Source organism: Bradysia coprophila, unplaced genomic scaffold (assembly GCF_014529535.1).
Source record: "Bradysia coprophila strain Holo2 unplaced genomic scaffold, BU_Bcop_v1 contig_350, whole genome shotgun sequence".
NCBI lineage: Eukaryota > Metazoa > Arthropoda > Insecta > Diptera > Sciaridae > Bradysia > Bradysia coprophila.
In genome coordinates this window covers 10,537,281-10,551,528 of record NW_023503608.1, presented here as the reverse complement: position 1 = coordinate 10,551,528, position 14,248 = coordinate 10,537,281, and the positions used below count along the sequence as shown (strand labels likewise).

The window sequence follows — 14,248 nt, the reverse complement described above, 5'->3', positions numbered from 1 at the left end:
TTATGTGATACCCACATTAACAATATGGCTCGAGGGAGATTTTTTTTTTTTTATTTAATGAAATTTTTTTACGATGTAATGTAGCTGAAAATGATTCGAACTTTGTGTTAATATTACATTCAACAATGCAAACATATGGCGACTCGTGTTATTAAAAATTTACGAATCAAATACTTTGTGCCGATTTAATATTAAACAAACGTACGGTAGAGAACGCAACGCCCCACTTAGGACCGTAGTTACCCGTAGACGGGCTCCATATTTAATATACTCACGAAACCACAAAATGGGCATAATGTTAAAAAAAAAGAAAGGAAAAAAAATGTTTAGACGAAACGATAAAATACACACTCTTTCTCGATAAAATCAACAAACAATTTTCTATTATGTGCACAAAAACGCCCCAAAACGTTTTTTCCATTCCCCGACACAAACCCCAGAAGAAAAACCTTAAATGAAAGAAAACAGAAAATTGCGAAAAAAGAGTGGTTGAAAATGAAAAGAAAGGCAAAAACATGGTATGAGAGATGAGAAACTGCAAACTGCAAACTCACTATACCGCATAACATATAAATAGGATACCCGACCATTTACCCATAGATATACTTTCCTAGCGAGAATGTAATTTAACATGTTTGATGTATAACATTCAATCGTTGTATACAACACTCAAACGAACTCTAACATTATTGCTCTCTGTCACCGCGCCGCCGCTACCCCTTATTCGATGGAACGTTATATTAGACAAGCTATTAGTTGTGACTGATTTTATCAGTGAGTATATTTTCCTTTTTACGCGATGTGACCTCTACCTTCATATCTCATCACATTTTACACACGTATACATTTTGATAAGGAATGATTGCTTGTGTATTTTAATTATCTTTTAAAATTTAGATGTAGTGGGTGGTAGGGATAGTTTGACATGCGACATTTATGAATTTTATAATTAGTTTACGTCCACAAAGTGGAAAAATGTTGACCTTTTATAGACGAGAACGTAGAATATGTGCGATGGCTTGAAATTAATTTTTTTTTTCTCGTTTTCATTTTATAAATTAAAAACGAGCTTTAGTGGACTTTTTGTTAGAGACGGTTACAGGTTTACAGGGCTTTAGCATATTCCGTATAAGTTTTTAATCAGTGGATTTATTTAAAAAAAAAAAAATTCAAAAAACTAATGCTACAATGTTTCATTGTTTCAATAACACAGTGGCATCAATCTGCTTGATAAATAAACTCCCTGATTATGCACATTGCTTCAGTAGCTATAGAGGTAAGCTCGGGCCAGTTGTTTTCAAAAGTTTTTTTTTCTTCTCAAAGATGATAGAGGAAGTTGAAACTTGGCGCTTTAAGTAACTTCCTATCAGTCCAAATCTAACAAAACAAATTGAACACTCATGCTAAGCCATTCCAAAAGATTTTCGGTAAATTTAACTTTTTTCCACTCCTGAACGGAGTACACGATGTGAAATTTTGTATGGAATATCAGTCCTAGACAAATGTATTGTTTAAAAGTCTTGTTTAAACAAGAATGAAGAAAACAAACAAAAAGGAAACCAGAAAAAAAACGAGCAAGGTATACAATAAAAACTTCCATGTCTAGTCACCATAAAGGGCCAAAACTAAACCATCTCTCAAATTGAATTTGTTATTTGTTCATCAAGTTGGAGAGTTCGCTTTCCTTTTGGTTGATTTAGCAAACAAGAAAATCTTTGAGCTTCTATTTTCCTTATACGTTTTCTTTAAATTCGATATTTATATGTAACCTTGTTACTGGTGGTATGCTTTGTTCATACAAAATCTCTTATAACAATAGAGTACATATAATATTCTATCCAAATAAACGCAACACATGTTCCACTGTTTCTCGTATATATATTTGTATTGTGTTTGTCGGTACGTTCTGGGCTTCGCTCACGTTTTGTATGTTTACCATTTTTTTTCTTTCTTTATTTCTTGAAAAAGAAGAGGTGTTGGGCTAGAGGTGTTTTATATACCCGACTACACATTTCAAGTTACATGGCAAGCACTTACATTTCTAGGTTTTTTTTTAAAGAAAATTCTCAAAGTTCAGAAATATATTTCATTGTATTTATTGAGTGGAGGTTTGAGTCTAAAAATCCGACTTGACGTCGAGGTATTATATGTGGTAGTATTGTGTTTAACTTTCGTTTTTTAAAATCCACTTCAATTTAAAAACTTTTTATGATTTTTTGCCAAAATAATTTAAAAGTTCGTTCCGTTAACGACCTTAATTAAGAAATTTTAATTGCTGATAATAGATTTAAGAATATGGAATGATGTAGGAAGTTAACGTCGTCGACACAAATAAATTTTTTGTTATTTTGTGGATAGGGTCGACCCGTTTACATGCCAAAATGTATTGCACATACATTGCTAGCGACACGTTCTTCATCTTCATAGTAAAACGGTAACGTTGTAGCAATTCTTTCATAAAAAATATAACGAAGAAAAGAATTCGTAATGGAATTTTGATTGCTGCTATGAATTTCACTGGAGAAACTTTATGTAATTGAACCCCAGGTAAAGATTCAAACAACATATTCCTTCCATAGTTCCCCCACACACAGTAAAAAAAAAGTTATTCATGTTTAGTACATGTAAGAAACTTTTTGGAGCTTTTCTCTCATTCTCGGTTACAATTTACGTATTGTGAATTGTAAGACCTACTTTACAATGTACAATTTGATGTCGTTAAATGCTACAACACTACTTTGCTGAGTTGGAACAATATGTCTTAAATTTCTTACAATATGTAAGTGCATCATTCGGTTGGAGTAATTCTGTTTATTATTCATTTCATGTGGTTTTTCGCTATAAATTGTAGAGCTGGGTATAATGTCTACATTATCCTAACATTGATTGGTAGTTATACAACATCAGGTTGTGATTCCATATGGATTGTTTTAAGTCTCGTATGTAATGCAGATAGTGATATAAAACTCAAATTACTGCACAATGCGAAGTAGTAAATTACAAATTTGTAACAACCACTACCACCGCACCACCTAAATAGCCTGCATTCCCGTCGACTGTGTATTTTAATTCCAACATATTGATTTTTCTAGATGAATAATTTCATACACTTCAGAACTGGTTGTACCACCCCCTTCAACGATCTACTCATAATATACACTTACTTCCACTTTAACCAGAACCCTTTCACCCGTTCCAACTGAAACTTACATTTAGAATATAAATAGACTCTTCTTGTGTCTCCATCCTTTCAGTAGTACACCACCGCATATATAATTTCAAATGGCTTTGTGTACATTACCTAACTATACCGACTCATAGATAACCGAATCGGCAAGCAATATATTCCTCAACAAAATGACTCGAAAGATCTGTTCATGCATGCAATGGATATTCAGAACAGAGTTTTCTGTTTTCGTGTGCATCAAACCAATCTAATGTGCTACGAAACTGGTGTAACACAATCTTATATGATGGCAAAATACAATAATAATAGTTTTAGAGATGTTAAAGTGCAGCATTTTTTCCCCTAATGTGTTACTGAACTTTCGAGTCGTCTGTATAAAGTTTTAGATTAAATTGAATCTGAGTGGTGTGGTTTTTTGGTTGGTTTGCCAGAATTTGTTGAATGAGTCAACTCATAGAAACTCTCATTGCTCTCCGACAATGTGTATGGACCAGGACCATTATTACTACTTATTTTCAAAAACGTTCAATAGCGAACGGAAAAAAATGAACCTTTCAAAATAAGTTATTTGTTTTCACGAGTTTGCAGTTGAATTGCTACACAACATTTAAAACAAATGAGATTCAGATTACAACAGAGTCGGATTATATAAAGGTATAATGTGGATGATGATATGGACAACTTAAAAACTATTTTCTCAATTATAATGATTTATATTTTATTTACAAACTACATGCGTCGAAAACCGTACTTTTCATGCTTGACGCCCTCAGCATGTAAAATCCATTACACAACTTGGGATAAAAATGAAAAGTCTCGTTTTCGTGTGTTTTTTTGACATCGGCTTCGCCTCGGATAAACAAAATTCACACGAAAGCTCTACTTTTCATCTTTTTATCCCTAGTCATGTAAAATACTATTAATCCTTTGGGTCAATTCAAAAATATCGGCCTACCCTTCTTCTTCTCCTTCTTTTTCAGCCTGTTTCTATCCACTGCTGGACGTAGGCCTCCACACAATTGTCTTCCATTGTTTCTTCCACTTGTTGCCAATTTGCGCATGTAATTCGTTTTATACTATTATTCCATCTCTCTGGTGGTCTACCTCAAGGTCTTGTTTTAGGTGGTCTCCACTTCATGATCTTTTTGGTCCAGCGTTCGTCCGCCCTTCTTGCAATATGTCCCGCCCAGCTCCACTTTAAAGATGCTATTCTTTCCATGACATCGACGACTTTTGTTTGTTGTCGAATCCATTGACTTGTCATTCTATCTCTGAGCGTAATTCCAAGCATACTCCGTTACATGGCTCTTTGTGCCACTCTTAGTTTATTTTCGGAAGCTTTTGTTAACGTTAACGTTTCCGCTCCATATGTGAGCACAGGAAGGACACACGTATCGAACACTTTACGTTTCAGACTATTGTTCATTTTGCTTTTGAAAATTAGCCTGATTTTTCCGAACGTTGCCCATGCAAGACCAATTCAACGTTTTATTTCTTCAGTTTGGTTGTCCAGAACCAACTTCAATTTGTGACCTAGGTACACGTAACTGTCGACTCGTTCAATGACAGTATCACCAATTTTAATGTCTCTATCATAGTCAATGTTTGTCATGATTTTCGTTTTCGACAAATTCATCTTGAGACCGACTTTGTTTGACTCCTCATTCAACTATTGTAACATAATTTGCGCCTGATCTAGATCAGCTGTCATCAGGGAGATGTCATCTGCGAAACGGAGATTACTCAGGTAATCTCCATTTATGTTGATACCCATTTCACTCCAGTCTAATTTCTTAAAAATACTCTCCAGAATCGATGTGAATAACTTAGGTGATATGGTGTCACCTTGTCGTACACCTCTGCCAATTCTTAATTTTTCCGTGCTTTTATGGAGTTCTATACGCGACGTAGCGTTTTTGTAGACGTATCGAATTGTTTTGGAGTACCTTGAGTCTATTCTGCACTCGTCTAATGAGTCCAATATCGACCATATTTCCACTGAATCAAAAGCTTTTTCAAAGTCTATGAATATCAAGACCACAGCAATCTTGTATTCATTGCATTTCTCGATTATCGTTCTCATCACATGTAAGTGGTCGTTTGTGCTGAATCCTGATCTAAATGCAGCTTGTTCAACAGATTGGTAGAAGTCGAGCTTCTTGGTGTTCCTCTCGTAACGATTTTCATGAACAACTTGTACAGTGTTGATAAGAGACTTATTTGTCGATAGTTTTCCAACTTTGTTATGTTTCCTTTTTTATGCAGCAATACAGCATTTTCCCATGCTTCTGGTACTTCTTCCCATTGGAGACATTGATTAAACAAAGTCGTTATTGCACCCAATAATGAGTCGCCACCTACTTTAATGGCTTCCACTGGACCACCATCTTCACCGGGAGGGAGACTTTTTGTTTTTCATTTCGGCTACTGCAGCCTGTACTTCGTCAATAGTTATGTGAGGCAGATCTTCTGATCCTTCGTTTCTTATTATTGGTCTATCTTCAGTATGGTAATTTGAAAATTTCTTTCTTTGCGTTCGTCATTTTTGAGCGAAGGACCTTCTTGTTCCAGTTAGTTTCAATTGTGCTTTGAGCAAGTTGGACATTATATTTTCTTAGATCTGATTTCATTGCTTTGTTGATTTTCTTTTCAAGTCCTGGTATTCTACCGAATCTCTCTTTCCGTCTTTTATCAACTGTACTCGGCTTGCGATCAGATCTAGTGTTTATCTACTGAGTTTCGACTCTTCATTTAGACGGATTTGCATTTTAATTCCATGATTCCTACCCTAGTGGCTAGTAATACCGAACGCAATTAGACAAGATTGACGTATTCAATGACATGTCATTTTGTAAACATCTGTTATTAACAACGATTCAACAATGAATGAAGATCTTCAACCGATGTCCAACCTGTTATAGAGCAAAACGTAAAGTCAAGATTTCGTAATCACACATTACATTTATCAAAACAAATGAAGTAACAGATTTAATCGTTGTGCAATAATACCCTTGACTTTTGTGAAAGGTTAATATTAAACTACATTTCTCAATCGACAACTACTTACTTTAATTCATAGATAGTGTTGTTGAACCTGGGCTGAGGATGACGTAATAAAAAAGCAAAATATGTATAGGACGTCATTTAGAAATGACTTTCTTCTATTTATAAAAAAAGACTAAAGTAGAAGTAGAAGTAGGTTGCTATCGTACTTACATCATCAAAAACATAAGTAGCTTTTACGTGTTTAATTATGAAAATTAGCTGGAGCATAATATTTTCAAATTAATTCCCTGTTACAAAAATTTTGTCTCTAAAAGTTTCACTAATTTTCGTTTATATTTTTAGCAAATTAATTCATTAGGTTTGCTGACTTTCAGACTAGCATTTTCAATTCAGGTCAAATGTTTAATTTCGACTGATGAGAGTTTGTCGGTTATTTGATGAAAAGTCAATGGCTTTTGTTTTTGCTAATAAAAGAAAATGAACAAAATTGTGCATTTCGTACCTAGGACTAAAAGTCTTTTTTAGCTTGTGAGAGGTTTCCAGACAGAGCCGAATCGAATACGCTATCGTCGCTATCCGTCAATTATGAAAAATATTATTCGTACCACGGACTAAAAGTCTTTTTTAGCGTATTCGATTCCAGACCTTTGGCTCTGTCTGGAAACCTCTAACACGCTAAAAAAGTTAGTCGGAAGAAATGCTTTAAAATTGCACTAGGTGCCTGCGCAATAAACTGAATTTCATGTTTTGTATTACAGTAAGTTACAGGGCCTATTATTGGTAGAGTTGTTTATCGAATTTTCTGAAATTTACCAAAGACTACCGAAATTTACCGAATTTATTTTTCAGTAATAATAGGTAATAATAAGTAACAAGACTCGTGAGAATTATGCTTATTTACAACCAATCCAAATTCAGACTATTTTTAGAACGAAAAAATAAAAATTCTGTCGTCGTCATCATTAAATAGCAGTTCCATAGCAAGAAATAGCAATTCGTTATGTACTGTTCAAATTAGATAGATTCGATTAAGATACACCTATATTCCAAAATTGTATTCGAACGCCCATCTAGCAATTTATTTACCTTCTTTTATAATTGCTGGATTGTATTTTTTGCATTCAAACGGTCACATACAGCAATCTTTTTAATTTTGCGGATAATTCATTTTCTTAGCTCCTCGGTATTGTTAATAGAATCATTTTGGACGAATGCCAATATGTTATGTTGCTTGAGATACGAACTTATCGGTTCAACTCATTTATTGACTTCCGTAAAAATATCACCGTCATTTTACTATAATGGTCACATTGTGCTTGCCGCATATCGTAAAAACTTTTAATCGTAAAAATGTGAGCCGCTAATAGAAACTCAATAGTGGCAAGATTGATGGGCAAATGCAAACGTAGCAGTAAACTTTTTCAGTACGTTAAGTATGGTCATCCTGTTATCAACAAGGACGAAAAAAAAAAACTGTGACCAGGTTCAACGTTATATGTAGAAGTAATAGATTTAGTTCCATTCTGCTGATAATAGCAAAATTAAAAGTAGTAATAGACTACTTATGCTGATAATATTTCTATGGAAGGTGAAAATGTGTCTATTTTAGGGACAAAAACAAAATTACGAAGAAATTAACTTTGTTCGAGCAGCATGGAACTGGTTCTCAAGTAAAGCCAAATGTTAAATTCTGCAAATATGAAGAAATATCAAGACGGTTGCATTTTAATGGAAAAACGTACAATTCGTAATCAAAGGATCAGATTTATAATGCAACAACGTAACAAAAACTATAACGCTACAACTCTGGAGTACCTACAGCATATCAATTGCGGATTTAAATATTATTCAAATTACAAAGTGTAATCCAAGCAATGTTATGCCTTTCAACTTTTAGTGTATCGTTGTGCTGTAGTAATTTTAATACTAAAATTTTACAATCAGCATTGGATTGTTGCTTTTAAGAGCCATGAAAATATGTGGAAAGATACAAAGGCAGCAGTTTTACGTTCTTTTCTCAAAGGAATTTCAGAGTTTGAAAACGAGTTTTCGCGAAGGCATCTGTGAAATGTACTGTATTACCAAATTTATATTTTTATTTCTGAACAAAACTATACCAGTTGAAGTCAATCAAATCTTTATCTAAGTTTGCTTCAGAAGGTCCACTTATACAAACACACACATAGGAAATAGACGTTTGAGTGACTTAGCAGTGATAAAATCGTATAATAGACACTAGGGTCGGTCGATTTTTGAATATTTTCCATCCCAGCTTCTGGACCTAGCTGATCCGACTCAGCGAAGTCTAAAGAAAATTTTAAGACCAAAAAAAATATATTTAAAAAAATGTTCTATGCTTTGCCCAGGAAGATTTTTTGAAAATCTTCTAGTTTTTCGAGGTATCGACAATCTAAAGGCTTTCTTGTCTATGCCAAAAAGTGAATTTTTGGTAAAACGGTCTTAGTATAAAATACAGTGTCTACTCTAATAAACAAACCCAAAAGAAACATCCTCTTTGTGAGGAAAATACTTTTTCCGGGTAAAAACGTTTCGCAGGTTTCCGATATTTTTATTTGAGAGAGGTTTCTTGTGCAGATTTTTCTACAAAATGTTGAAGATGACACTCATTCAAGACATGATTCATCATGAGGATACAATTTGTGGGTTAACGGATCATCAGAACAAAAAAAAAGTTTTAATGAGTTGCGGTAGAGGTGCGTCAATGAATTTTTAGCGCGAAATTTCCATAGATCTTAGGAAAATGGCAATTTCCATGTATTTTTCTTACCTGTAAGTCTGAATTCACAGTCGTCGTTGAGCACTCCGTTTATGTGATATTTTTATTGTCTAGATTTTTGCATTGTTTTAATTCAAACTGTCAAGTAGACGGCTTTAAGACCAACATCTTAATTATTATATTTACATCGCAATGTCTGCCAGTTTCACAGAAAGATCTTCAAACAAGCAAATAGATGAACGTAAGATTTATGAAGCTGTATGTAACACGTTGTGAAATTTATCACACCATGCCTTATCAGCATAGTCTTGATTTGACATCCTCACTTCTCTTCTCATGACAAAAACGGTCCCATTTTTCAACTAGTTGCATAGGTTCCGACAAGTGCTTAGCGGATCCATAAGTTAGCTCGAACGGATAAATTAAATTCTTTTTTGCTATTTAGAGTAAAATGGTTACAGAGATGAAGCTATTTTAATGTATTTCTTCTTTGATTCTGGACCTGTTCTAAAGATGTTTTCTATTTAATAAAAAAAATGTTTTTTTTTGTACGTAGGTTCTTGGGTAAGCGTACCAATCACCGGATAAGAATGAGTCGTCGGACACCTTTTTTTTCTTTCATTCATAAACGTTTTATCCAATGATTGGTACGTTTACCCTACATTTTTAGCAAAGAAAAATTACTGAAATACTATATTACGCTTTTAAGTACATCTTTGAAGATAAACGTCGAGTAAAGAAGAACACAAAATAGTTTTAAACATTGTCGCTTTATAAAAAAAAGGTTACTTAACATTGCTTAAAGTCGTGTCCAAGAATCCGCATGTTGCCTTCCTTTATTTTTCTGTTAATTCGACAAAATTATTGGCTCAACTCATTGAAACACTATCGCTGCATAATAAAGTTTGTCATAAGTACACAACAATATAAACGGCCGAACGAAGATAATAAAATAATTTCAAGAAACAATGCCGAATCAAATGGGTTCAGGTTTTTACGAACAATAGGTATTTTCATGGTGATATTGCTAAACGTCGAAAAGTAATTATCATCCCAGAATGTCTTTACCAGCTTTGTACCTCTGCAGTGCCACTCCACATACACAGCAAACAAAACGTAAATAGCAAAACATCAAGCACATAGTTTTTCTCATTGTTTTCATCCCTTTGTTTAGTTCGTTATAATGTTGCCCTCGCTGTGATGTACTTGTTTTATAAATATAATTCAAACACAGAAAATTCCATACAGACTCGGAGGATGGTGAGCTCTTCCGAATGTTGTGTTTTTACATGCCCTTATACCATATTATATACATTAAGATTTCACATGAACAAATCATTCCTTGTAGGAGAGGTTTAAGCAGGGTGGTGATGGTTTTCCTTGCCTTTTTTTTTGTTTGCTCGTATCGTACTATGTGTTTTTCTCTTTATGTAATTTATGTTTTGTTTTATGTTTTTCCATGTTGAATTTCACATTTTTTCTTTTGTATTTTTTATTGTTCGGCTATTTCGATTTATGTTCTCGTTCCTGAACGTAACATGCGACAATATGAGAGTACGGTGAAGTATATGAGGCTGTACCATAGACACTTTTATGTGACTCCTATGTACTTTTAGTAGACGACTGACCCTGGTGGTAAACGAACGTTAAAGTTTGGTTAAAGACACACGGCAATGAATAAATTACTAGTAAGCTGAATCATGTTATGTACAGAGATAAGGCCAAACCCAATAGTTTTTCAATATTACCAAAGGTTCGGTAAAAACTTTGCTGACGGATTTTTTTTAATAGTTTATGAAAGCCTTGCTATCTATTCTACTTCAAAATTATGCCAGCTATTCCCCGGCTCCAGTACATATTGAATTGATATAACCTCGAACCCTGACTTAAATTCAATAATTGAATTTCATCTAATTAAAATTTGTAATTTCATCTATTTGATGGAAAATTCTATGAAATAATTGTAATATACTCAACAGCGCTTCGCCATTTCAAGATAAACTTTAGCATTTCGTTTCGGATTAAATTTCCCGAGAATATTTCACAAATTCTGTGTACCACTAGCACATACAACGTTTCCCATGCATCATTCAACCATTTTTATGAATACTTTTATGCTTCAACATTTTTAAAAAGTTCGGAAAAATCCTTGAACTAATGCAGAACAAAGCTCCACTATCCATTCAAAGCTTGTAATCGGTTCGGTAAATATCATGGTCACAGTGATTGAAGTACGTTGAAAGTAATCTGTACGGTGAAATTACGAAAATGAAATTCAAAAAAAAATGAATAAATCCACAAATTCGATTATGCAGGATCATCTCTTTTAGAAACGGCTTTAGATCTGTTATCAACAAGGACGATAATATTAAATGAGGACCTGTAGGTAAGGTTCTCTTACAAATGAAGTAAAAGAACTTGTATTAAAAAATTGGGCGATGGCTCAAACAATAGAAGCAACAGATTTAATGATATCGTTTGTCGGCTACAAAAGGCTACATTGAATAAACTGTTATAATGCCGCTCAAATCGCTAAAAATTTCTTAACTTTTCTTTCAGATGGTAAATATCACATGCTTCCTACGGGAGAACTACTAATAATCAATGTAACACGTACCGATGCACAACGTAGTTATCGGTGTCGCACCCATCATCAACTCACCCAAGAAGCGGTAGTTAGCGATAATATTGGACGCATTCAATTAACTGGTGAGTGAATTTTCTAGCAAGAGTCCGTGAAATTCCAAAATAAATTCTCTGTTTCCGATCCGAATGTTTCTTTCCAGTAGATTTATGCAATTCAGTCAGTCAGTTTTATAATCTCATTCAAAATTAAATTACTTTGAAATTGTAATTCTAACAATATAAAAGCAGAAGCGAATAGGAAATTGAGTGTAACTATTTTTCAACCCATCCACAAAAACCCCCAGTTTGAGAAAACGATGCTACAACTCAAACACGATTCTGATGTATCATTTTCAATAAATAATGCTTGTATACAACATTACAATCGTATACTGTTCACTTATTTTACATACACTCGGTTTATTACAACAAAAATCCAGAGAGCTACAAACAACACACAGCATACACAACATTATTTATCTAACCGATTTTCATGGAAGAAGAAAATGAAAGATTGAAGGAGCTGGGTGTAACGCTGTTAAAAGATTCGGTGAGAAGACACTGCCTGGGGCCATTAAAATAAGGAAATATTATATTTCAAATTGTCAAGAAGAAATTCTAATTAACTCGAAGCGGCAATTTTGTTGTAACTCATATAATGTAGTAAAGTCGTAATCAAATTTCATGGTTTTAATTGAAATTGGAGTAAGCTACTTTACTCTATCTATGAGCCACTGAAATGAATAAATTGATGAATGGTTGGTCGGTTTATTTAATTGAAATTAAAAAGAAAATTGCTTGTTAGTCACCAAACAAATTCTCATTAAATTAGTATGGTATGTCAAGCTGATTGAGATGTTGTGATGAAGGCAAGCAATAAACAATAAAGCAACTAATTTGCGACAAATTAGTTCGTTTCGATTGCAATTAATATGCCACGACAAACATTCCAGTAGCGAATCGTTTTTTAATTTATAAAAGGAAGCGTGACAACGATAACTATGCAACCGAGCTGATCAAATGGTATAAGGTAGAATGGACAAATTAGGTTGTGGAATTTTGTAGTACAGAACTATCTTCACTCTTTCCTTTTAACAGCTTACGAATCTATTAGAATGTAGACAATCTTTTCTTCTTTAGGAAAAGTTTAGCGATTGTAATTATTGTCATCAAAGGTTAAGCATTTATCACGGCTTATAAGCCTGATCCACAAGTTACCTAAAGCTCTTAGATGGTGTTTCCATCACAATGTCCAGCAGCATTAATTTTTCAAATTTAATTCCCGCCCTAAGTTAATGCTGAGCCTCTGAGCCCTAAAATAGTTATTTGTTCAACGATTGAAGAAAAGTTGGAAATCGTTACGCTCTGGCCACAATTTATCCAAGAAAATGCAATTTCCAACTTTTCTTTCCGAGTTAAACAGTACGTTTTTCACAACAAATGCTTCCGAAGTTTCAGCGGAGGGGAGAAAATGACTGATTTCTCGCCTGCGTTGTGAAATAAATTTTCATGCCTAGGACCCGATATGAAAAATACTATTCGTACCACGGACTAAAAGTCTTTTCTATCGTATTCGCCTTCGGCACTGTCTAGAAACTTCTCACACGCTAAAAAAGATTTTTAGTCCTAGGTACGAAATGTACTATTTTAGTCTTTTTTTTACAAATATGCTAATAGTAAGGCACGAGAGCTAGACCAAACATTTCCATTTCGTCAGTTCTCCCAAAATCCTTCATAATACATTTCATACTTTTAGTGACTGATAAATTTGTCGTACCGGATCTCCTCCAACTAACTTTGCAGAACTTTTGAAGTTAATGTACGGACTTTAATAAACGAGCGTATATAAAAATTTCAGACATGAGAGAACCTGTGCCACCAATTATGAACGACAAACTTCTTCAACTAACGTCTCGAATTGATGATGTTCTGGTTATTCCATGTGTTGCCTATTCATCACCGAAACCAACATATAGGTGAGTGCAAATATATATTTTTTAATGAAAAATAATGGTTGATAGAAGACCGACGTTGGTCATTAATAAAAATTATGTTGGGAGTGCTGCATTCGTAACTGATCAATTTAAAATTCAAACAGAATAAAAACCGCTCAATAAATGGAATTTATGAAGTTTCTTTAGAAACTTAAAAAAAAACGATATGACTGAGCCACTGTCTCATAAAAGATACTGAAATTGTAAATGATTTATGCATTCGTTTCCAATTTAGTTTGGTTTCATTTTTTTTTCCATAATAATGAAACTGAACGTCCATTGAAACATATGCATAAACGACTTTTAGCCCCGATATTTTGCTTATTTGTTTTAGTGTTATGTTGTTTGATGAATATGAGATTGATATTTTCAGTTAATAATCATAAATATACGAAGCTACTGGATGAGCATAATATTAAAATAGTACGTTACGGAATATTGATCAACGTTATGATTATATATTGAAGTTTCTATCTACCACTAGAGGATGGATGGAAATACCAAGAAATATTTTTTTCAAAATTTTTTCAAATTTCTCGTTTCTATTTACATTTTTCCAATTTTAACTGAAATTACCCGGTTGGACTAAAGTGTATGAATGTGAAATGACGCCCATAAAGACTTGAAATTGTTGATTGATCATTTTTCTTAAGTCTGAGGTACTTCAAACTGTGAACTGAGGTCCTTGCAAGGTTTTAC

At 33.7% G+C, this 14,248-nt stretch overlaps 1 protein-coding gene across 1 annotated transcript in view; it reads left to right on the top strand.

Moving 5' to 3' along the window:
* LOC119080939 (Down syndrome cell adhesion molecule-like protein Dscam2) overlaps nt 1-14,248 on the top strand; it is an 83,536-nt gene that overhangs the window by 33,313 nt on the left and 35,975 nt on the right. The window contains 2 exon segments of the mRNA XM_037189562.1: nt 11,490-11,639; nt 13,414-13,531. Of these exon segments, the coding sequence (XP_037045457.1) occupies nt 11,490-11,639; nt 13,414-13,531 (268 nt within the window).